General features: G+C 49.4%; 1 protein-coding gene across 2 annotated transcripts; it reads right to left on the reverse strand.

Moving 5' to 3' along the window:
• Positions 1 to 364: 364 nt before the first annotated feature.
• Positions 365 to 25,511, reverse strand: LOC122389679 (uncharacterized protein F59B2.12-like). 2 transcript variants are annotated; one of them, XM_043381923.1, is made up of 6 exons: positions 25,466 to 25,511; positions 16,466 to 16,597; positions 14,330 to 16,176; positions 13,833 to 14,093; positions 1,421 to 1,575; positions 365 to 996 (listed from the first exon to the last, which is right to left on the reverse strand). In XM_043381923.1, exons 1-6 carry the CDS (start codon positions 25,497 to 25,499, stop codon positions 738 to 740), a joined length of 2,688 nt encoding a protein of 895 aa, XP_043237858.1. In that variant the 5' UTR covers positions 25,500 to 25,511; the 3' UTR covers positions 365 to 737. The 2 variants fall into 2 exon arrangements, with proteins under 2 accessions (XP_043237858.1, XP_043237857.1); XM_043381922.1 differs by lacking the exon at positions 25,466 to 25,511 and adding an exon at positions 21,262 to 21,599.

Raw genomic sequence — 25,511 nt, forward strand, 5'->3', positions numbered from 1 at the left:
TCTTACAGCGAGGGTGATCATGCAGGTAAACAGTCCTTTCAGGTGCTTACGGTCAAAAATGTTTTCTTAATCTTCACATAATTGCGAATCGAAGTCTGTTGCGAGTGCGGTCTTGTCATGTCATCAGGCATTAACGACAGTCAGTGCCCTAAAATTGCCCCGGTAAAGGATTGTGAGGACTGCAGTCAAAGGCAGTCGGTGCCCATAGCGCGGCATAGCATGCTTTCGAGCTGACTCGAAGGGGTGAGTGGTGGTGTATGCAGCGTAACACTTGCCAAGCTGGTTGGGGAGCGATAATGCGTATACCGTTATCCCCACATACCTCCAGTCAAAAGTTATAGAAGCATGCGCATATGTTCGCATATTGAAATGTAAGTACATATTTATTATAAGTAGTTTGAAGTTACATACATCAACTATCGATAAACTATAGTTTCAAAAGTCATAGCGCACATGTATAATATATGCGTACCAATGCGAAGCACAAGTTTTATATCCAGGCAAACACCACTCGTTTTGGCTTGATAGCTAACAGTTCGCAATACACAGCAACCGCACAATATACTTTGACATCCATGATGGCATCGTCATTGGCTTGTTAAACATTATCCACTTTGTCTTGCTCAAACAAACACAAACATCTGCCCTCAGTGCCATTGCTAATGACCAATCTATTCGTGCCCATTTCCCTCTGAAGCAGCACCGCTTGGCGTTCTGCAGCACCCTGCAGCACACTCTCAGTCCTCGAGGAACACCTCCAGCTTGATGAGCACGGCGCCGTCCAGCAGGAACCGCTGCGTCTCCAGCAGGCTCTGCGGGAAGCCGAGGCCGACGCACTCGAAGTTGTCCCTGCGACGGGGCTTCTGCCAGTTCCAGCGCGAGCAGAGCCGGCGCGGGTCCCAGATCCTGCTGCGGATGTCGTGCTGCAGACTGGAGTGGTCCAGCAGCGAGAGGCGCAGCCGCATCTCGAACGGCCACTGCAGCTGGTCGTCGTACCTGCGGAGGGAGGCGGTGCCGTCATGGCCCTGACTGGCCGGGGGAGGAGGTGCTCAGGGGAGAGAGTGTGTGTTGCAGGGAAGGGGGAGGGTGCTTGGAGTATCTGTTGTCTCGGAGTTTCAGGTGACGCTCGGTATTACTGCTGAGTGTGATAAAATTATATACAGCCAGCGAATTACAGCTTAGTATCTCTACACTTTGCATACCTTGAATGATTTACACACTGTTCACGCGAGTTAAGAACAAGCTCGTGTGGTTCTACATACGAAGTTTCACTGCACACGTGTATAGCTACACGCTGCGTAGGCATGCCATTGTGCTCACTCTCCCCGGGTAAATTCCGTGTGCAGGTACACGCTGGTACCGGTACTCACTCTCCTTGGGTCAGGCCCGTGTGCAGATAAACACTGGTACCGTTACTCACTCTCCCTGGGTCAGGCCCGTGTGCAGGTACACGTTGCCTCCCTGGCGGCTCGGGAACACCCTGATGTACATCCGGTAGCCGCCTCGGAACACGTAGAAGCTGGGACTGCGCAGCGAATGGTGATTCTCCCACGTTGCCATCATCGTCCGGAAGTCCTGCGCAGGTCCAACAATCATTAAATTGTCACAGTTTACTTTACACGCACATACCACCAGGTAGCTCTATGGTTCAAGCCCAAACCCTAAACATCCTACACAAAGCTAGACGAACAGGTCAGCCCGAGTCACTATAGCTGCACTATTTGCCACTAATGCCGAGCGTCCAGACCGTAGCCGCAGCACCAGGCAGGACCACCTGCTTAGTCTTCCCCGCATACACGGCTCGGCTGCGGGGAAGCGGCAATTCGTGTACCGCGCTGCCGCAGGCTATAACGCCCTACCACGCGAGTTCTGGGACATGTCCACCTCGATGTTTACCAGCAAGGTCTTAGAACTCTTATCTTCGGTGACATGAGCTGACACGTCGCTGTAACCGCTTTTAGCTTCTGCATCGTGTGTGTAGTGTGGTTTATGTGTGTTCACTTTTTATCCTCATCATTGCATTTCTTAGCGTGTGTTGACTCTGACTCGAGAATAGCCCTGTGATTCCAATCTCATGAAGGGATGAGTCTATGACGTAAATACAATACAATACAATAGCTGGATACGATGGAGCATCAGCATATGTGGAACAGATGGAAACGAAACAGTATCCATTGACGCTTTTTAAATACTTAAGGAAATGACTATAATGTAATTTCCTAAAGCATTATAACCATTAGCTATAAGAGATTACTATAACCAACTAGCACTCACGTCTCACTTCGGCTCTACTGCTGCACTCATCTCTAGTCTGTAGAAATGAGCCTTTTCATCGGTCTAAGCAACTATTCAAAGGTAGTGTGCCAGCTTTCCTGGACCGTATGGAGTTAATGGCCCAGATAAGGAGAACCGGATTTTTAGAACTTATCCATACTTTCAAAACTCATGGAAACGTCTTAAATTCTTCAAATTTTGAGTACCCCAGTGCGAAATTCGCCCCGACGGGTTGTCGGTCGTACCCCAACCACATTTCACACCACTATGAACAATAAATGCACACACTGAAATCGCTATTAGTCAGGGGAAGGAGGCCCAATTTTGGGCCGAATAACGCAAAATTGGGTAGAGCTTAGCAAAGGGTGGTTTCTAGGACAAAAATGACCGCTGAACCCGAATCTGACCGGTGCGCACCTCTAACTAACGTTGCACCACTTCCAGAGCACGTGCAACTGCGTGGTTCTTCTTTTTTGAAGAATGGTACCCTTTTTATATATTTTAAAATAAAATTAGTAGTGTAGTTGTGTTGTGTTCCAAAACTTTAATGTTATAGTCAAAATTCATTGCATAAATGAAAATCCTTGTTAACACATATCGCAGACAATCTATGACGTCACTGTGACGTCATTTATTCGTAAACTGACGGGAAAATGAGGTGTGACAACAAAACATTTAACTTTATTTACAGGATACGCTCATTGACGGGTTTAAAATGCATTGATCATGCTCAGAAAATATCTCCCCGTTGCAAAAAGTAAAAATCGTCTGGATGGAGGTACCATTTTGGCCTACAGGGGGCGAAATTCGCGGAGTGTGCGTTTTTACCCCAAATAGTTTTTGTGCAATAACTTTTGATACAATGCTTGCATTTCGTCCATTTTACCATCGTTGTGATTCTCTCACCGAGACGCATCGAATAGTACGCAAATTGGCTTCGATTGGTTAATAGTATATTTTACCGCAGTTCATGAGCTCAGGTCGATTATCACGCTAGTGAAGGTTATGACCTGACTGGAAATGGTCATGTACAGTAGGTCTATTAAAAAAGTCCCCAGCACCAGTGGGCGCTGCCTTCGCTGAGCGGAACCCCCGTCTGCCTGTCCCATATCGCGCCGGGCTCAGGTCAGGTGGGGTCAGCGGGGCCGCTCGGTCCGGCCCGCGGGCGGTGGACGGGCGGCCGGTAACGCTTTCCGCCAGCCAGCTGAAGAATCCAACAAACGGGACGGCTACCGCTCAGCGCAGCGAAACCGGTATTAAGGAATGGCAGTAGATGATCATGGCCACAATGATTATGAGATAGTCATTGTTAGCCCGTGCCCCACAGGAATGCCTAGACTCTCACGCCCTGCTGGAGGGGAAATGGGGATTGAGCATCATTCATATAGGTAACTCACACTCAGCTTTGGGCATTTCAGTGGTATTCGAAGTAGCGTCAAGAGTAGCAAAGAAAAAAGAAAAAATACTTCAGCCAATTTTAGATCGGGTCAGAGCCAGAGGTCATGTCACCAGAGGTCATCGATAGTAAAATTTTGCTTGGACAGGGTGCGTTGCGCGCAGCGGTGCATTGGGTTTCCAATTTCCATGGAAACATCAACAGACTGGGAAGCTGGCAATGCTAGCGTGGAGCCGAATTCATATCAACCGCCGCAACAACCAATGCAGCAGCGCAGCGCAGCGTGCTGCAGCGCGGGGCCGTGAAACACCGCCCAGGGCTATCCATATGTCAGGGCAATCCAACCCACGTGATGGGCTCGGCCCCAGCGGAGCATGAGGTCCAGGACTCCCGCCCAGGCCCCCTGTCTCCCCTTAATTCCTGTAATCCTTCCCACTCTGAAATCGACCGAAAGAGCCTAACCTAACACAACAATCAGCTCGTTTACCGCTATGTCGGAATAATATTGTCAGATTTAATTAAGGTCAACAGCTTAGCACGTAAATAACAGCAACTGCCACCATTGGTATGACAAGAAAACCAATTGCTTTTTCACAAACACTTAAAAGTTTTTAGCTTTAAACTTGCATGAAATTAATTTTACCAGCCTCGTGTTCCTCTTATCAAAACGCTTCGAATGAATCAAAAGTTTATCTTTAAAGGTCATTTGAAAAATTTGGCCTATGTTCAAAGACATGACCTGGCCAGAAATGGTCATGATGCATACCAGGATATTAGATCCGTATCGTGGAACTTTACAAACACTTCAGATGATTTCATAACTTAGCATGTCTATCAAAAATAATTATTACATGGCTCATATGTAAGCTGGGTGTGTGATCAGGCTTACGAATGTGTTGAACGCAACTGATAATGTTCTGTTGGCCACAATTTCTATATCTAATTTATCCTCCCGGATTTCATGTTTCTATTAATGACACCTAGACGATGTCGAGAAAAAAACGCTTAGGAAAATTAACAGCCTGAGATACATTCAGTATAAGGAAGGGACTCTTCCGTCCTCGCTATCCTTAGGAAAAAAAAAATCCGCATCGCCCCTAGTCTTCATGCTTCCCTCTCTGGACTGGAGGTCACCCCATCAGCCAACCTGTATTTGATGTCGGATCCATTCCAGTCCAGGACACATAATCCTCTTCGGGTGACCATTTGGGAGACGGCTGGACCGTCCCGACAGGGCAATCGTCCAACGGGAACAGTCTCGCTTTCGCAGATCACTGGCGCTGGCTCGCACAACCCAATTACTACACCAGAGCAATGTCATAACTCTGCAAGGGCCTTTTCAGACCGAAAAAGATGGCTCCCAACAAAACAAACAATTTTCTCATTCAGTATTGTATCTCATCAAGCACCACATGTTTTCAGAGTGTTTATTATGCGTTCCGTCCAAAAAGCGCAGTTCAATTTTCTCCCATTGACATGAGCGATCTCAAAATTGACCCGTCCTTTCTGTCAACAATGTCAAACTTGCAAAGTAAACGTTTCAAATACATATACTGTTGCCCATTGAAATCGCTGAAAGTTCTAAAGCGATCGGTTAGTCGGTGTATTTAGATATAATGAGCAGCAGGAACTTTCCTTGAGGTATAAAGTCGCTTGACGTGACCTGGTGTTATGACCTTGAATTGAAAGACTTGGGCGGGAAAAATGGGCCATTTGAAATCTTAAAATGCTAGATTTTAACAATAATTGCAAGCACTATCCCGGCTTAATAGTGAATGAGAAGGTAGCGATTCCCCAACCCCATGTTTAGCTCCTATAATAGAGCTAGCTGCTAGATCCTCGCGAAAAAAAAACGAGCGCTTGCGTCGTTACGTGACGCAGCGACTGGTACCACATTTTAAAATATTAGTGACCTCTTAGGTCAGGTCAAGGGCCCCAAGGCATTAGATCGGTTTTTGGTAAATAACTTCGCAAAAATGGTCCCATTATCGTCATTTCGATACAATCGTGTTTTCTGTTCTCAGACGCGTCGATTTATACCTATGCTTTTTTGTTTAGGTGAAACAATTTAGGATGTTTACCTCAGGTCAATGTCATGTTAGGGCAACACAGGTCACGAAGCTGTTGAAAGGAGGACATGTTGCATAACATTTGATTTGGCAAGTCTTGCAAAGTCCATTGATGGCTGTCCCGACTGGCTAGCTCATTTTGATCGGGAGTTATTGACGAAGCACTCCTATGACCCTAGTGACGTCATAAATGACGTCACGCAAGGTGAACAATACAAAAGTGAAGCATTAGACCTTGCCAAGAATGAATGAAGTCACGGTTTCATGTGCTTGAGGTATAGTTTTAAATAATTTCCGACGCGAAATTAACAGTTTCCATATTTCCCCATTATGCTGATATGGCACTAAGTGCATTGCGGATTTGCACCATTTTATAACCGACAACCGTGCAGAGGTTTCAGAGCGCCGGGCAGGTGCTCTGAGATTCCGCGCCGGGCCGAGGGGTGTCTGAACACCCCCCCCCCCTTCTAACTCGGCTCCTGGGCCACGTAGCGACACGCGGTAAGGTAAACGCAATCGAAAGAACGTCCAAAATAAGGACGAAAACACTTCAGTCATTTTTCGGGTCAGGTCAAAAGTCAGGTCACCAGAGGTCACCAAAGGTAAAATGTTGACTATTTAAACATTTTGGAAACTGCCAACGGCTATCTCGGGAACCGATAGAGCTACAGCGCCGCGGAAAAACGTATTCGATAGCCCTTTTACTGACCTTTCTGAATAATGTTTCAGATTTGACCTGAGGTCAACGGTTTAGCCTTCAGAGGGCAAAAACTCCAAAAATAGCCCTTTTTACGAAGCGTTTTTTCGGCAATAACTTTTGACTGAAAAGAGCCATCACACTACTTTTGCCAGCATTGTGTTCCTCTCGTCGAGACGCGTCGAATGAACTATAATTTGACCTCAAAATTGACCTGACCCTAGGTCACCGATATCAAAATTCCGAGACATACATTTTATAGATAATGTTGCTCTCATCAATCGCTGAGAGTTTCAAGGCAATCGTTCAGTCGGTGTAGCTACGACGAACATTCTTTTTTTCTGAGGTGAGGTCACTTGGCGTGACCTGGTGACCTGACCTAAGGCGACCTGGGTCTGAAATTTGCACTTGTGTGGAAAAGATGCACGAACAGGTGTGCCAAAAACGGCGGCGCGGAAACCACAGGGGGGGGTGTTCAAACACCCCCCCCCCGGCCCGGCGCGGGTGAAGACGTCATAGCTAAATGACCTGACCTGAAAACGTGGTTGATGTCAAATGATCCGGCTTGAATCATATGTAAGGCATATGAAGTGTCAGCCTTCTACCATCAGTGTGCTTTGAGCTACCGCAAAAAAAGCATGGTGGCGGTATCCACCCCTTCTTCTCGGCCGGCGAGGGTTAAACCTCGCTTTGAATTATTGCAGATAATGATGCGACCGCAAACAAAGTATTCATCTGTGTCTAGAACGGCCGCTGACTTGTTGGACAAGATCTCAAATATTGATTTGCTAGATGGGAATAAAATGCTCGGTATGTGATACATATATACCCCTCGATTTACCCTTGCGCTAAGTCTATTCCAATCATCACTGTCGCTTTTTATCCGAGATGATGTCGCCGCTAAACGGGTTGTTTTGTTTGCTTGCATTAACTGGTCATTACTGATTGATTATTGAAGGATTATGATAAAATAGGAATGGGGCAAGGGAGGATATGCACTGCGTCTGCATGTGTTTAATTTAGATCACAAAGGCATCATTTCCGGCATCGTGCAGAGTCACTATCTTCCCCTCCTCTGCACTGCGGCATCTCTGCGTCCCACACACGGCGCCCTCACTCCACGGCCGGCCGCCGCCAACTGACCCACTCGCCGGGCGCCGCGACCTGACCCGTGTCGCGTAACCTGCGCAGTAGAGTCGGGGCTGGAATCCGGGGGTTCGGCCGGCCGGCCGCCTCTGGAGCGGGGGACTTTTTTAGTAGACCTACTGTACTCTACCAATCGCTTTGGATTATCAAGATAATCACATGGAAAATGCTTTAATTGTTCTTATGTGGTTTGATCAAAAGCTATAGCTGAAAAATTGCTGATGACGTTTTCAGGACGTCACATGACAAAATTCAAAGGTAGGTATAGAAGTCGTTCATAAATGTATTGGCGCCGCAAAGCATTCGTAAGGAATGAGTATGCTTGCGAGAGTTTAGAATTAGATGTGTGCTTTACAAGCGTAGTTTTAGTTTATTTGTATTTTTCTCTTCTGTAAATATACACACACACACGCACAGGGGAACACACATAATGTAGCACGGCTATTATCAGGAGGCGTTCGGCTGCCAGCCGCCGGCACGGTGACTCTGCACCCTGGCCGGTGGCCTTCGCCCAGGACGTCTGCCTCGTCCATCCAGCGGACGCGTCTCGTCGTAATGATACAATATGTTCCGTCCCATTCTGTACAGTGTACAGTACACGGCATACGCACATAGCTAGTATCCCGAGTGCTTGGCACCGCCGTTAAGTTGTACGACGCCAACCAGCCGGTACATAGGTACGTGAAGTCGCCGGCCAGGTTGACGGAGCAGGGCGACTGGTTGTTCTGTTGTTGTTGTTCTTTACCCTGGGACCTCCTTACGGAGGACCATAGCCGAGAGGCTCCCTATGACGAAGGTAGCCGGCCTCCAAGGCAGCCACCAGGTCGGCGTCCCGCAGCCGCGACGGGTCGACGTGAATGCTGCCAGTTAGCCGCAGGCGGGCGCCAGCGAGGGCCGGGCAGCGGAGCAACACGTGCTCCGGCACGTCCGCCTCTTCCCGGCACACGGCGCAGAGCGCCGTGGGGCACCGCTTATCGGGGCACTGCAGGCATGCCACGGAGGGGTGGCGGCCGATCCGGTGCAGGTATTGGAGCGAGCGGCCCCAGTGGCCCGCCCTCAACTGGTGCACCGAGATGGCGGCCTCTCGATCCTCTCCGGGGATAGGGAGCGGCAGGGTGCTCCCGAAGATAGACTTAAAAAAGGAATCGGGCCAGTTTTCGCGCCACTGACGTGTGACCGTCCGATGAACTGCCCGTGTCAGGGACCGAGCGTCCGAGGGCACGGCGCCCTGGGGCAGGGTGGCCGCTTGCTTGGCCAGGGCGTCAGCGCACTCGTTCTCCGCCAGCCCGCAGTGAGCAGGGGCCCACTGCAGAGTCACCTGCCGGCGCTCGGCAATGTCCAGCAGCGTCCTCCAGATCGCCGCGCCGATAGTGGAGGTCTGGGCGGCCGCTCCCGCGCTGAGGAGGCTTAGGGCGGCTCGCGAGTCAAAGCACGCCACCAGCGGGGCAGGGGACGGCTCATCCCGAACCCGCTCCAGCGCCGCCCTCAGGGCGAACAGCTCTGCGCGGGTGCTGGAGCAGAGGTTAGCACTCGCATAGCAGGTGCGCGACCGTGTCCTCTTCGCCGCACTGTCCGCAGAGAGAGCTGGTGGCCAGGCCAATCCTGAAGAGTGTGGCCCGGACCAGGGGTGAGCAGCCGCTGCGGATCTGCGAGACAGTGGTCTGTCCCCATCGGTCGAGGTCGTCGTGGCCAGGGGTGTTCTCCAGATGTGGGTGGTGCTTGGAGCGATCGAGGGTGAGCAGGTCGGTTCAGTGTCTGATGGCGATGCGCGCACAGGCCAGGTCAACTGAGATCCGACGCTGTCACCGCGATGTTTGCTAGGCGCTCCGCTTCTTCATTACCCTCGACCCCCGCGTGGCCCGGGATCCACTGGAGACTGATAGTTCTGCCCCCGGCCGCGGCAGAGTGCAGGAGAGCCCAGATGCCGTGTCAGGGCCGATTCCTGCGCTGCCGGGCATCGGCTGAGCACTTGAAGGCCGGACAGGGAGTCCGAGCAGAGCAGGACAGACCGAATGGCAGCGAGGGATGGCTCCGGCTGTCCCAGGAAACATTTTAACGCCTCCGCCATCGCCGCTAGCTCCGCCTGCATGCTGCTGCATACGACTTCTGCCGGTACGGTGCATTCGATCTTGCGTCCCTCACGGTGCAGTTCGAGGAGGGCTACTCCGCCGCCTTTCTTGGTACCGTCTAGGGCAGAGCCATCAGACCAGTTTGTGAGGTCTGGATTTGGGTAAACGGCCAGGGCCTCCAGGGTTGCAGCTTTCCGTAATTCTGGTGGGTCAGTCCTCTTGGTAGGTTTCGGAAGCTTCAAGCCGAAGTGGACGTTGGTGTTGTACTGCTTCCACGGCGGTTCTCCCTGGTGCAGTGTTAGTGGGGCTACGGGCACTCCACCCAGTCCAGCTTCCTCGCACACCCACTTCCCCACTCGTCGGAAACAGGGTCGATGCTGGAGGACAGCAATGTCCTCATCTGGCGGTGACGGCGCCGGCACTCCCACCTCCTGGGCTTCCTGTTTCTTCCGCATCCAATGGAGGTGGGCTCTGTACTGCAGTCTAGGTGGCGGTGTCTTATCAATGAGCTTCCGAGCGGGATCGTCCGGAGGGAGTCGCGTCAGGCGTCCATACTCCCGGCCTGCCAGCTCCTTGGCCCGTACTGCCAGCTCCGGCTCTCCCTTCTCCTGCAGCCGCATGCTGGTACCATTCAATCTCTTTTGGACTCAGACGGGCGAGTCGGGAGAGCTCCATATTCAGCTCGTCGTGCCAGTCATCATCAATCTGCAGCTCTGTCTGCAACGGTTCCATGTGTGCACCAAGAGCATCTGATAGTGTCGAGCCGCATGCATGTTGAAGGTGTCGCCAAGCTTCAACTTTTTAGGGTAATCACGAATCCATGCTCCTTTGATACGAATGAATTTTCACTTGCAATATAGTCCCAAGAAAATACACTTCACGCAAAACAGGTTTACGAGGAGGCATTCGGTTGTCAGATCAATTTTGTAGGTACTGTTTTGTTCCTGCATCGTCTATCGTGTGGTCTCGCTTCGATCTTAGATTGTTTTCCTCAAATATCCAAGATATTTCACTTTCTTACAAAGGTGATTTTTGCCCTTTTTGATAAACCACAGCTGTTTATTTTCTTTCCCAGTCTTCACGACACGCACAATTCTGGATCATTTTTTATCGCTTGCCAAACGCGCGCAACGACTAGGCTGAACCCACGCTGACTTTCCGTTATTCATAGGAATTGATATTTACTTGAAATAAATAAAAAAATATACAATTTGAACTAAAAATGAGACCAAAGGAACGATATTTAGTCAATTCTACGCCAACAGCATTTTTATTTAAATGCCGTCGCAGCGCCAGAACACGGTAAAAATGAGATAAAAATATCATGTTTCACGTGATTTATCAATATGCTGTACTACTTCATCCAGTTTGACCAAATCTGTCAGGTGGTGACTTGGGCTGTCACGTTCTCAACGTGACTCACATGTACCTCTGCGAAAACGATTTTAGCATGATCCGACTCAGAATTGTTCATAGATCATGTTTGATTATTTTCCCTTCTCTGATTTGCATACGACGGGAATAAAGTTAAATGCTTTAAGGACAAGACGACTTTTTCAACTCATTTATAGGTAAATGACGTCACGGTGACGTCATCGGCTGCCCGAACATTGCAAAACTTCAGCTTCCAATTACGCCATGTGTTTTTAGCACAGGGACAAAATCTCAAAACAATATCTCAAATATCAACAACGTTACACTGCAATTCATTAAAAAGGTACCATTCTCCAAAAAAGATGAACCACGCAGTTGCACGTGCTCTGGAAGTGGTGCAACATTAGTTAGAGGTGCGCACCGGTCAGATTCGGGTTCAGCGGTCATTTTTGCCCCAGAAACCACCCTTTGCTAAGCTCTACCCAATTTTGCGTTATTCGGCCCAAAATTGGGCCTCCTTCCCCTGACTATATTACCGACATGCTCATCCAATCAAGTTTCGATAAACCCGTTCATCATCATTTCCTGCGGTTTCGAACACGCCTGTTAGGTGGTGCGGTAGACCGCGCCCAAAGCCAGGGCCCCGGTAACGTGAGGTAGCCGAGTCGGGGCAGCGTGCGCTGACCCAAGCAGGGGCCGCGCGTCCTCCCGGTGTCATGTGATAGCCCGGGGCTGCCCGCGGGGATGCGGTAGACCGCGCCCAAAGCTGCGGCCCCGGCTTGGGTCAGCGCACGCTGCCCCGACTCGGCTAACTCACGTTACCGGGGCCCTGGCTTTGGGCGCGGCTTCTGCTCATACTTTGTGGAGCGGTGGTGGTGCGTCGGGCCGCGCGCTCTGACTTCGGCCAAGAAAAATGCGTCAGCTGATCATTGTCATTTCTGCCACTTGCGTCTGGTGAAATGGGGTCATAACTTAAGAGACGGCCTTTTCATATCAATTATTTTACATAAAATCATATTTCAAACCATAAATAATGTTCGACAGCCAAATAAAAGAAACAATACCAATACAGGCTTACAGTTTAAGGCTCGACATTGTGTTGTCTACGATCAGACAGCTGATAACTCATTCCCGTACGTCGTAACTCTATAATGACCTCTGCTTATTGTCACACGTGCGCCGCATTCGCGATTGTTGCCGACGCCTGTTTACAGATCAGCCCACTACAGTTGTTATACATATCGAAAAACCGATAAACTTTTCGGCAAAAAAGGCACTATTCCAGGCCCATTTTTGATTTTTTTTTGCGATATTAGGTAAAAACAGAAGCTTCTTATCCTAGGAAAAATAAAATGGGAAATCTTTCAAAGGTGGCACACTACCTTCAAGGTTTTCACAAGGAGATAAAACCCTGTAAAAGGGTCATAGATTAGACCAAGCACGCAGCTAATAAAGACACGTTTTGAAGCGCCAACGATCATATGTTAACCCTCGCCGGACCTATTGGTTTTCTACATACGCGCCGGCCGAGGGGGGGGGCGGGTACGACCCCCCCCCCCTCGCCGTTTCGCCCCTGGTGGAGCTAGCGCGTCGCAGGAAAAACGAGCGTGTGCGCCGTTACGAGACGCAGAGATTGGTACCCGATTTTAAGGTCCTAAGTCAACCGGTGACCTCTGAGGTCAGGTCAAGTGCCCCAAGGTACGGTTCAGTTTTTGGTGAATAACTTCGCAACTAACGGCCGCAGAGCGCCGATTTCGGCAGCATCGTGTTCGCCTCGCTCAGGCGCGTCTAATGATATACTTTTTGTCCGGGTCAGGTCAACTTGGGGTGTTGACCTCAGGTCAAGGTCAGGTCAGCACCCCCAGGTCACGAAGTTGGTCGAAAGAGGTCATGTCGCATATCATCCGATTCGGCAGGCCTTCCTGAGTCCATTGGTGGCTTTCCCGACTCGCTAGCTCAATTTGGTCAAGAGTTATTGACGAAAAACTAATATGACCTTGGTGACGTCATAAATGACGTCACGCAAGGTCAACATTGTAAAAGTGACGCATCTAACCTTGCAAGGAGTGCATCAAATCACGATTATGTGTGCTTGAGATAGTTGGAGATCGTTCCCGGCGCCAGAATAGCAGTTTTCATTTTTCCCCATTGACTTATAATGGTGAGATCACGAAAATGACCTGACCTCATATGACCTTTAGGAAAAATCCGAGATATACAAGTTGTGGGACTCATAATGGATACTAGATCCTGCAAGTTTCATTTCCCTGTGACATCTCCTCTAGCAGTGAGGGCGTTGCGAAGTTGCGACATCTGAAGACCGTGCAGAGGTTCACTTATGACGTCATAGGTCAGTGACCTGACCTAACTCAAAAATTCGGTTGGTGTCAAAAGATGCGGCTTGGATCAAAGGTCAGGTATGCCAAGTTTCAGCTCTCTATCGCCAGCGTGTTCGGAGCTATCGCGAAAAAACCCTATGGGAGGGGGCGGCACCCGCCCCCCCTCGGCCGGCGAGGGTTATATTCCAGCCACTAGATGGCAGTGGTAGTCGGCGCCTGAAATGATAGGCTGTACCGCAAGGCTTTCTTTCAACAAGCCCGTTTACTGTGCGCCTCAAGCCGTTTGGAATGAATACGCCAGTCGCCAGCTTAGATGAAAATGCCGCAGGTATGCTCACTGTATGTATCACGAATGCAGGCTGCAATGCACACCAAAAAGGAAAGCTCATCAGTCCTTTCAGTAATGCAGAAACTCAGCAAAGCCATAACTTCTCCCGAATAAATCAGCTCAACTCGCGCTGGACTTACATTGATCTCCCAGTAGTAGGAGTAGCGCTGTTTGCCATCCTCGGCTTCATAGACGGTGTCGTTGTACTGGCCGATCTCAAGGTAGCGCGACAGTGGCGCGCTCTCTCCGCCGGTTACGGAACTAACAGTGTCGGTGGCTCGGCGACGCGCCATGGCTCGGCGTCGGGCCGAGCGCGAGCGACCGCGGGAGTGACGCGACCGGTGCCAGCCGGACCCGCCACCACTATGCTGCCCGGTGAAGGCGGTGTACCCGCCGGGGCTCTGTAACACGGGAGTGAGCGGCGAGCGCTGGATTATCGACATCACATTTATGATTCATAAATCCACGATTTATGATTGTCTGACGCCACAGAACGTGCATTGTGATTATAATTTGCTCAGCAAAGTTATATAACTAATTATCATCAGAAATCAGACAGCTCGATCAAACACCATGTCCTCACGAGCAAAGCCATATTACTCACATTTGATTGTCTGTATTTAGCACTCCAGCTTACCTGTGTCGGCGTGTAGGAGGCCAGGAAGCGCACCTGGGTGCCTTCGGGTCTGCTGGCGCTGCTGGCGTCGTACGCAGTCACCTGACGCTCGCCCGAGGAGGACCAGGACGCGTTGTAGGTGGCGTACTGACTGCTGTCCCCTCCGGCGACGCTGCCCGGCCGGCGGGCCTCCTGGGATGTGGCGTACGTCTGTCCGTCCCTGAACACCACCGTCCCGTCACCGCTGGCCTGTGAGCCTCCGGCGCGGGCGCGCGCCACGGAGGATCTCAGCGCCCCCTCCTCCAGCGGCTCGCCGACGGCGCCGAAGCCGAAGCCGCCGGTGCGAGCCGTGGAGGCGGTGGCCAGGTCGGGCACACCGGTGCCGGCCGTGGTACGGGAGCTGCCGGGGAACCAGCTCTGCTGCTCGGGGGCGCCGCCGGGTCCGAAATCCACGTATGGCGTCTCGCCCGCTTCTGCGGAGGAACTCCGTGAAGAGCTGCTTCTCTCCTGAGCATAGTGCTGGGATGAGGAGCGGTGGCCGCTGGAGTGCCTGGAGCCGGCGTGTTGGGAGTTCTCCGTACTACCGATGGCTCTTGATGCTTGGGATTGTCCCTGGGTAGCGTCTTCAGCAGATCCCGGTGAGGAAGTCCTCCTCTCGTAGCCGTGACGGCGAGATTCTGATCTGGACGACCCGTAGCGCTGCGCGTCTTGATCACCTCCGTACTCGGAAGTGTCGCCTATTGCCCTGGCTTTCTGCTCCCTTTCACCCGCAGTAACACCTGATGATGAATGGGATGCAGATGCAGTTCTCTCGTACAAATAGTTACGACCTTCAGCGGATCTACTACCATCGTAGTCCTGTGAGTCTCTTCTCTGGGAAGAATTAGCAGCACCAATAGCTCTGGCCTCTTGGGAGCCAGCAGCAGCTGACCCTGACAGCCCTTGAGAAGAGGAAGAAGCTGTTCTCTCGTACGAGTACCGGTGAGAGGACGCTCCACGGTGCTGTCCTGCCTCCCCCTCGACACCGACCTCCTGCGAGGATCTCACACCACCCTGGGAGGCCTCGTCACTAGTTTGATTCTCACGAGACGACCCTCCGGAAGACGCGCTCCATCTGTGCGAGTGAGCGTGCGAGGAGGACCTCCGGGATCCCGCACTATGCGTGGCGGCTGTTGCCACCACCTCCTCCTCGGCCGCTGCGGCAGTGCGGCTTACGGAAGCACCACGGGTGTGAGCCTGCTCTTGAGAGGTTCCACTCCCATACCTGCGATCGGAGCTTCCTGTGACCTGTTCGGCGCCAACGACAGTCCCATCTGAACCCTGGGAAGAGTTTTGGGATCGTGACGAACTGGTCCACCTGTGTGTGTAGCTATGGGATATCCCGGATCTGGATCCGTCCAGCCGTGCCCCAGCGGCTCCAAAATCTGTCGACTGAGCCCTGTGAGTTGCACCTGCCGCAGATTGGGCTCCAGCTACCGCTGTCGTTCCTGCCGTGACAGACGAGGCAGTCCGACGCTCTAATTCAGCTCTGGTCACAGACGACGTCCTGCTATTGTCGCCGGCAGTTTTTATTTCATTGTATGCCTCGAAACCGCCATGCTGACGTAGTGTGGCACCACCTCCAACACGTTCGGTGCCGGAGCGGCGTTCGGCGGAGCCCGCAGTGCCGATGACGGCTCTGGAGGCCGTTTCGGAGGCGGCCTGGGAACTGGCGGCTCCGGTGTACGGGTGCTGCTCCAATGGCACATCGCCGTCATCGTAGTCGTATGCAACGCCGTCAATGAAGAGTTTGGTGAGTGTTTCTTTGAGCTCCTCTATCTGCTGTTTCAGGCGCTGCTCCATCCCAGTGAGACGCGCCTCCATCTCCACTGAAAATAAGGCGTCAACTGTCAACGTCAAATGGGCAGATCTATGCAATATTTTCTGTGATCAAGTCTTTTTGCAGCCACGTTTAACTATTTCGAGAGAAAAAAAGCGAAAGGATAATATTTCATCGTTAAAGTACTTGTGGTAAAGGTATTGAGGATTTTAAGGTATTGGTTAAAGGTATTTGATCAGTTATGAAACACCTGAAAAAAATAGCTACAATAAATCACTTCGGGTGCTAGTATTGCACGCGCAACAAAACGATTCCGAAGTGGGAGGCTATGACCTGACCTGGGTCACAGATGCCGGTGAGCGCCGTCACAGCCGCAGATCTGACGGTAGTATGCAGCTCCTTTCTACTGAACTGACACTTGGTCAGTTCAGGGGAGGCTGGTTCAGCTTCGACCACCGCAGACGCCATCACTGCAGAACAGGGAAGAGTCATTGGTTACTGTTGAGATTCACACAATGGGGTCCTACTTTACAGAGTGACAGAACTAGAAAGAACAGTAAAACACGATGAATTGTGCCTTCTATTTTAGCAGCCCGCGCCGAGCCGATGCTCGGAGTTACACCCGCACCAGGCCGAGATGTTTATTGAACATCCCAGCTGTCTTCCTCGTCTTCTTAGCTGCAAAGCGACGTCTGGTAAGCGGCGTTCGAAAGCGCGTCATAAAGCATGAATAAATCGCTCACGTGACCTCACCATAGCTAGTCAGTTTGGGAAATATGAAAATGGTTACTTTTGCGCCGGAAATTGTCTGAGACTAAATCAAACAAATGGAATCGTAAGTTCATGTACTCCTAGCGTATGCTCCTAGCCTATGTTCTAGTTATCTTGCTCCTAGCTACGTTGGATACTAATTGTTGCATCGTTGACCTTGCGTGACGTCATTTATGGCGTAACTAAGTTCATGGGAGTTTTCGTCAATAACTCGAGATCAAATTGGGCTAGGGAGTCGGAAAGGCCAACAAAGGACTCAGGAAGGCCTGCCGAATCGATATGATCTTCTATGAAAATGATGTACTTTTCTATGACCAATTTCGTGACCTGAGTGGCTCTGACCCGACCTTGACCTGAGGTCAACAACCCAAGTTGACCTTAACCAAGCAAACCAAAATGTAATTCGATGCGTCTGAGCATGGCGGGTACGATGGTGCCCAAATCGCGGCTCTGCGGCATTTTTGGAGAAGTTACTAACATACACCAAACCCCTGCCTTGGGCCACTTGAACTGACCTCACAAGTCGCCGGTTAACCTGACCTAAAAACCGGGTACCAGTCGCTGCGTCTCGTACCGGCGCACACGCCCGTATTCCTGCAAGGCTCAAAAAGGAGCGAAAAGGCGAAAGGAGTCGTAAACCGGCCGGGGGGAAGGGGGGGGGGGTGGCATGTTGAAAACGCTGTTTAAAAAAAAATGGTAGGCCCGTCGAGGGCTTCACAGTTCGCACTAGTCCTCCCCTCCCGTCACCGTCTCCCGTGCCCGTCCCTCGTAAATCGCCCTCCCCCTCTTCCCGCCCCTCCCATCCCCACTGCGCCCAGTCCCATACAGCTAGTCTCATGTGTCGCCGTCGCTGCCTCGTGTCGTGCCACTAATTTCCCAATGGGATACCCTATCGTTAATTAGTTCACTTCTCACTCGTTCGCTCCATCATGCGTCCGAACCTCACCTTTCTACATTGCATTCATACGCGGGTACAACGGCGTGCTGTTGCTGGTTTGTCGAGGACAAGCCTGCAACATGTTTTCTACTCCGCTGTCCAAACACTAGTCAGGCTCTGGTTCATCCATCTAAACGCGTGTTTGTGACCGACTGATGATGTTTATGAGGCGTTCTGTTTCGCGTTTGGGAGTTGCAGGGTGACGTGTTTACGACGCTGACCCTGAGGCAGCCGTGAACTTCTTGTGAGATGCCAGCGCCTCCCACTGGGTCAGTGGGCCACTGTGCCAAACAAAGGCGGGAGAGTGCTGCTAATTATGAGCGGCACACGCCGATGCTTGATGATATAGGTATAGTTGGTGGCAGATAGATTAACCCGCGCCCTGATGGGGGGGGGCCATTTTGGCCCCCCCCCTGTGGTTTTTCTTGAATAGCGAGAAAACGGCGGCGCGCACGCCGCCAAATTTTGGTTACCTTACCGGGCATCAATTTGACACCTTCACACAAAATTTCAAGTCACAGGTCACCTCAGGTCAGGAGTTATTGAGGTCAAACTGAGGTCATGTTCGAGCAAAAATGAGCAAAAAACATGACATCTTCAAACGCTCACCAATTCTACAGTTAACTAGCAATTTTAAAGTTCTTTATGTGGTTGTGTAGAGAAAAGACGGCGCTACAAAACTGCTATCTCGGATTTTCGAAATTTTGGGATTTTGACCCTAAAAAATAAAAAAATCGATTTTTTAAGAAAAACTCAAAAATTTCCAAAAATTTTCGAATTTCGAAAAAAAACGGAATATATGTGATAGTCCCTACGCTCTTCGATATACATACCAAATTTTAGATCGATACCTCTTTTTTTGGCCAAGTTATAGCAAAAAAACTGTTAAAAATTGATGACGTCAAATTTTTGAACTCAATTTTTAGCAATTCTAGACCTCGTAGCGCAAAACGGAGACCACCGTTGAACTCGCCGTGACGAGCTGCATCGAATCAATACCCATTTTATGCAAAAATATCAACTTTGAAATTTGACCTAATTTGACCTGACCTTGACCTGACCTTGACCTGACCTTGACCAAAACGTGACCTAAGCTGGCCCTAAAGCCTGTCTGACCCACATAATCGCATTTGTCATGTAAAATGGACCATAAAACATGCATCACACGACACTTTCAAATTGTGACCCCCCAGTGACCTGACCTCTGTGACCTGACCTGGTATCAGTGACCTCAAATAGCAAAATATGTGTTTGAAGAACATTTCTCCACCGATGATTTTCAATGAAATGCATTTTACTCGATTTTACAACGCATTTCTTGAAATGCCTGTAAACGGTGAAAATTCGACCTTTGACCTGACCTGTGACGTCATCGGTTTGACCGAGGTCAATGAAATTGGGTCACAAGGTAGTTCCCCGTTGGGGCTATCCAACACCGTTTACCGCTTGTCGCTATGTTGCGTGGTTCTCGAGATCTGAGGGGGGGGGCCAAAATGGCCCCCCCCCCCCATCAGACCGCGTTGCTCGGCAGACCCCATCTGGGCGCGGGTTAACAGCAGTGTTTGTTAGCTGTCGCCGCCTGTTCCATACGATGGCATAAGCTGATGCGCCGAGAATTGATATGCGTCGTAAGTACGTGGTATGATGGTTCTCTGTAGATTTGCCAGGCCTTAAAATTTTCTCAAGTAGTATTCAATTAAGCTTTTTTAATGTACGTGGAGTCTTCGAGTTTTTTACTGACATGGTGTCATATTAACCCTCGCCCGTAAACGGCGATCTGCCACCTTCGCCCATGCAGGGGGGGGGGGTTGGTGCGACCCCCCCCCCTTGGCGTTTGAAAACGGAGCGTCGTAGAGCTTAGCGGAAAAGACCAACGGATTGCTCTCGCCGAGATCTCGCGATTGGTGGTATATTTTTTGGTCCTAGGTCAACATTTGACCTACTTTTGACCGGTCAAAGGTCAAATTTTCGGGAAAATAGACTTTTTTCAACTTTCCGCGGCGATTGCGGCAAAACGGTGGGAGATATCGACTTGAAACCTTCACTATCGTGTTCCTTGATCAATTCTCTATCGTTTGGTATGTATTTCGTTTCCCTAGCTCTAAAAATGGCGCGTTGGGAGCGCCGGAAGTCGGCAAGGTCACAGTCGGCGGCAGAAATTCGAAAAATCAAAATTTAAATTTTTGAAATCTGATTGTATTTTTGGATTTGGAAGGTCTATTTGCTCCCTATAGAAGCTAATATTGCTGCATATTCCCATTGAGGTGACAAGAATTAGCAAAATAGTGGTTCGAGCGCTTTTCAAAAATAGTACCGGACGCTGTTCCTCTTGTGACGTCATAGCTCCGTGACCTGACCTGACCCGGTCAAGTTTCTTATACCATATGATAGCCAATACTTGCCCCAACATGCATGGGAAGTTTCATCACGATCCATCAACCGATGTCCGTACCACCGGCAGGAAACCTCGGGCGTTGGCACTCAATTTGTGAAAATCCGGCCGGAGGCTGTTCCCTTTGTGACGTCATAACTCCGTGACCTGACATGACCCGGTCAAATTTTTTCAATTAAAAGATGCGCAAGGTTTGCCCCATAAGGTACCCAAAATTTGGCGGCGCTGCGCGCCGCCGTTTTTGCACTATTTCCGAAAAACCTCAGGGGGGGTTGCACCAACCCCCCCTACATGGGCGAGGGTTAACGTACGAATTTCCTGCATCTGATGTCCATACCACTACCTTCTTTGATCGTAGCGCCAAGCCATGCGTGTCCAGAAATACAGACATATAACTATATTTTTTTTGGAAATATTGTAAGAGAGGATTATAATGATAATTTGTTCGTGACACATTACAACAATATGGATTTTTAAAAATACTTTCGACAAGAAAAATGCATGAAAACATCCTTATCGAGGTCAAATGAGGTCATGGGTTATTGCTGGTGTTCAGGTCATTGATGTTTATTAATACGGAAAAAACTTGCTCTGATAGTAATTGTTAAAGAATGAAACAACTTTACAGGGGCCGTATTCACGTCGATTCGATCATTTTCGTAAGAATTTTCTTAAGTTTGACCTACTTCTTAAGTATTTTTTTATTCACGTGAACTCCGTCGATAAAAACTTAAGAAGTGTTGACGTGAATACCAAATCATACTTACGAAAGAAAATCGACTTACGAAGTCGACGTGAATATCGGCCCCAGGAAACATAAAATCTATCAATTCTGTGAAAATCAGAACACCGTAGAAGCAGTCTGAGCAATCTGTGAGCAAATATGTCACTTGATTTGGTGATGCACTGTCCTTTATTTGGCAATGTGGCAGTGACACGTCTACGCCGCTGCACCCTACCAAAAACATTTAAGCATTGCACATTACATACATGAATGGCACAAACATAATCAGCGGCAATGGGTCTCTACATACCGACTCCTAAGTAAAGCAGGCAGATGCGTCTCGCCGGTCGCTGCGCCATGCTTGTTACTCTGAGTGTCCAGTGGGTCAGAGGCTGCCCTGCAGCACCACAGGGTGCCCGCCAGCACCGGCCGTCACCCGCTCACACGGCCGTCGGACAGTGATTGCCCGCTCGTGCCCGACTAGTCCCGAGCTCAACTGGCGGATCCGGCTCGGCGCACAGGGAGCCGTGTTGGTGTGTGTATTTGTGTTGGCAGTCACGCTGGGGAGAGGATCCGTGGGGCAGCCGGTCGGCCGAGATCAGCCCACGCTGCGCACTGGGCAGCTCGGTGCGTCACTGCAGGCGGCACAGCTGCGGTGGCCACTCTGGCGCAGCACCGGCTGTTGGCCGTCACCCGTGGCCGCAGCCCAACGGAGCGGTGAGCGACAGTCAGCCAGAGTTGAACAAGCGCCACCACGTGGTGGGGCAGCTTGTAACATCAACTATCACGATCAGTTGTTCTCGATTTTGACAATTTTCAGAAGGCCGAATACCTATAGGTAACTCGTGAACCAAAAGACCTAGAGAGTCGCGAAAAAGTGCAACGCTGCAATTATCTGTATTTCAATCATCAATGAGGACTATCATGTCAATCATCAATGTCTCATTACAGACAGTAAAGAGATCAGTGACTGGAAAGTTAAGTTCGTTTACCGGCCAGTGTATACACATGCAGAGAAATATCTTTATTATATGATATAAAAAGAAAGTCAATGAAAGGTATAAACGATGCTGCAAACTGCAACCTATTAAAATAAAAATAGGAAGCAGAAGAGCCATGAACTAAACACTACGCGCTTTGAGAGATATTTTTCAAAAGTCTTCTTTTTCCCCTTCTCATCTTTTTCAAATCTTTTCGTTGTATTCATTCTGCGTTCACCTGTCAAAATTTTTGTTTTATTTGTGTTACTACGTTTTGGCACTCAACACCTAGAAATTCAACATGAAGTTCCAGATGCTGCCAATCCTCCTTGTTGTCGCCATACTTGGATCAGCCGTTGAAGGCTACTCTTATACTTATTCAGCTGGAAGAGATATGTACGAGAGGGAGGCTGATGCATGGTCAACCCTAAATGAAATCGCCGAGCTCCAAGCTAAGCAGGCCGAACTATTCTCGAGAGTGTTGGACAATTCTGCAAGAATCCTTATACTTGAGCGGTTAGTAAGGGCATGAGCAAGTCGAGCATGAGATGCTGGAAGTATCAACGACTGCTGAAATGGTACTGATCCATTCAGCTAAAAGTTTTGAAGTTCTGTGTTTGTTTTGCTATTGTCATCTGTACCTTTTTGTCCTAACAAAAAATTCATGTTGCATTCGTGTGTTTACGAAGCGGAATCAGCGTGGTGAAGATTATACGGGGGCGAAAGGATACTTATTCCGTGCTGTGACGGCATTCCGGTCATAGCAAGTCGAGGTGGGTGGGACAATTTTCAATCCTTCGTCGCTTGGGTCACATAGCGACAAGAAGTGGAAGGCGGTTTTCGAAGGGCAGTCAAAAGTAGAAGGTAAATCAATAGTGTAGGGTCATCGGCAGGAGTCGTCGAAAGTCAGCCCTCGCCAGCCGAGAGGAAGTTGATGCCACATCTAAGGGTATTTTTTTGCGATGCTTGAAGCGCCTTAGTTGCGCCGCTGTGGAGGTCTCAGCCAACTTCGCTATGAACTTCGCTTCGCTATGTATTTGGCCACACCAGATTGTCTCGGAAACAATGAAAGCTACAAAGGCGCGGATGAAAGCAAGCTTGAAAATTTGCCCTCAGGTCAAGGTCAAGGAAAAGGTCATATTGAATATCAGTCGATTCGTGTCGTGGAGCTGAACGCATCTAAGGAATGCATCACTCAAGCAAGCATGTCTTCATTCAAAGTTATTGTCAAACATTGCTGGAGACCTTTCATGCGCTGAGAAGTCTGTGCCTGATATGACCATTTGGGCATAACGAGGCCGGGTCACGGGTGTAATTTGTCCGATCCATTGTCATGTCTCCCTGTATCCCAATGCTTCACAGAAGTAAATATGAATTTCGTCCAAAAGGAAAGTAGTTCAATTTTCTCTCATTGATTTATAGGTCGAAAAATTGAACTGACCTTACGTCACAGATGTTAAAATTCTGAGATATTCATAGTGTTAGTGCTAATTTTTTCATGCAATATCCAGACTCCAGAGTTTCAAACTTCTCGGAGGTAAGGTGTAGGAATGACGGGTGTAAGCTTTTGGGAACAAATTGTCACTTAATTTGACCTGGTGAGCTGACCTTATGTGACCTGGGGTCACGAGCTTCACACACGAAGCAAAATCGACGGATCGTAAAGCACACATAGTAAAATCTCGCGAAGCTGAGTGCCATGTTTTTTACACACGCAAAAAAAAAACTGGCGGGTGTGGCCAAAAAAGCCCCCCCCCCCCTCGGGCGAGGATTAGAGAAAGGGCAACCATTCCACCATGCCGATCAACCTACTTTAGAGGCGGAATGTGAACCGGCTGTATTCCGTGCTCTATTGAGATCAGTTGACAAGCGTATAGTTAATTTATCTGAAATTTAACGGAAACCTCAGCATAAGCGACCCGTCCCGGCCAAGCTGGGCCCAGCAACGCTTTTGACTGCCTGAGGTAATAGTATCATCTCTATTACCTCGACAACCACTCGACCGATCTCCAGGTGGTCTTCTGCATTAAATAGTATCATCTCTTTAATCATGAACGCAACTTTTTTTGTGCGTAGGGGTGACCACCACTACTTATTTTGCTTGGGTGTTACGTGCAAATTAAAGGGTTGTCAAGTGCCCAACACACTACACGTACACAGTAACCCGGCAATTATTTTGGGCTGATTGCGCTGAGCTTTGCATGCGGTAGATAGCCACCGGACGATGAATGTGTCACAGTGGGGATGTTAGCCCGCGCCTTCGGCCCCCCCCCCCCCCTGTTCTTTTCCGTCGATATCTCCTGAACGACTGGAGATATCGCCACCAAACTTTCAGGACCCCTCCGGGCATCAATTTTACACATTGTCATCAATTTTTTTTTTCCAGAGGCTATGGTAGATTGGCCACAAATGACGTCAGAATGACGTCATGTACTGTCATTTTCGACCGAAAAAAGACCTTCGCGAGAAGACCTGTCAGGCCTACAGCTTTGAAGATACAGAAAAATGATCAAACACAAAAGATGTAGAATTGAGAGGGCTAAAAAACTGCTATCTCGGATTTTTAAATTTTTGAGTTTTGACCCCCAAAATAAAAAAAGCAATTTTTAGATATATTAGCCAAAAAATCAAAAAAGTTTTTTGAGTTTCGAAAAAAAAAACAGAATATGTGTAATAGAAACTACCATCTTCTATCTACATACCAAATTTCAGATCGATACCTCGTTTTTTGGCCAAGTTATAGCCAAAAAACTGCTCAAAAATGATGACGCCAAATTTTCAAACTCAATTTTTGGCAATTCTAGACCTCGTAGAGCAAAACAAAGACCACCATTAGACTCCCCGTGGCGAGGTGCATCGAACCGATACACATTATATGCAAAAATATCAACTTTGAAATTTGACCTAATTTGACCTGATCTTGACCTGAACTTTGACAAAACGTGACCTAGGCTGGCCCCAAAGGCTGCCTAACCCACATAATCGCATTTGTCATGTAAAATGGACCATAAAACACACGACACTTTCATATTGTGACCCCCGGTGACCTGACCTCGCTGGGACCTGACCTGGTATCAGTGACCTCAGATAGCAAAGAATGTGTTTGACGAACAATGTACCATCGATGGTTTTCAATAAATTACCAATTTACTCGATTTCACAACACATTTCTTGAAATGCCCGTGAACGGTGAAAATCCGACCTTTTACCTGACCTGTAACGTCATCGGTTTGACCTAGGTCAATGAAATTTGGTCAGAAGGTAGTTCCCGGATGGGGCTATCGAACGCCGTTTGAATTTTGAAAATCGGCCGGTAAATTTCCGAGATCTTAGGGTGGGGCCGAAACGCCCCCCCCCCCCCCTACGGGTGGTAGGGTCCGCCGGTAGCCCTACGGGGCGCGGGTTAACTGCACGTGCGCACATGCATTGGTCCAGGTAACTTTGAATGAAGACATTGACCACTGACCAGATGTATCCGTATAATTCCCCCTCACCCCTGATTGCCCCATGCTGATTGCCCCTTTAAACACTTACGAAGTCGTCGATTGCTGCATAATGATGCACTCATGTGCGTTGCGTT

Source organism: Amphibalanus amphitrite, unplaced genomic scaffold, assembly GCF_019059575.1.
Source record: "Amphibalanus amphitrite isolate SeventyFive unplaced genomic scaffold, NRLGWU_Aamphi_draft 000368F_arrow, whole genome shotgun sequence".
Lineage (NCBI taxonomy): Eukaryota > Metazoa > Arthropoda > Thecostraca > Balanomorpha > Balanidae > Amphibalanus > Amphibalanus amphitrite.

What these genes read in the sequence shown, in the direction of transcription:
- LOC122389679 (XM_043381922.1), bottom strand. Translation starts at nt 21,310, where the DNA reads ATGGCGCAGCGACCGGCGAGACGCATCTGCCTGCTTTACTTAGGAGTC. An exon ending in CCTCCTACACGCCGACACAG is followed by an intron (nt 14,094 to 14,329) that starts GTAAGCTGGAGT and finishes CCCGTGTTACAG; the next exon opens with AGCCCCGGCGGGTACACCGC. An exon ending in ACGGGCCTGACCCAGGGAGA is followed by an intron (nt 997 to 1,420) that starts GTGAGTAACGGT and finishes CTCCCTCCGCAG; the next exon opens with GTACGACGACCAGCTGCAGT.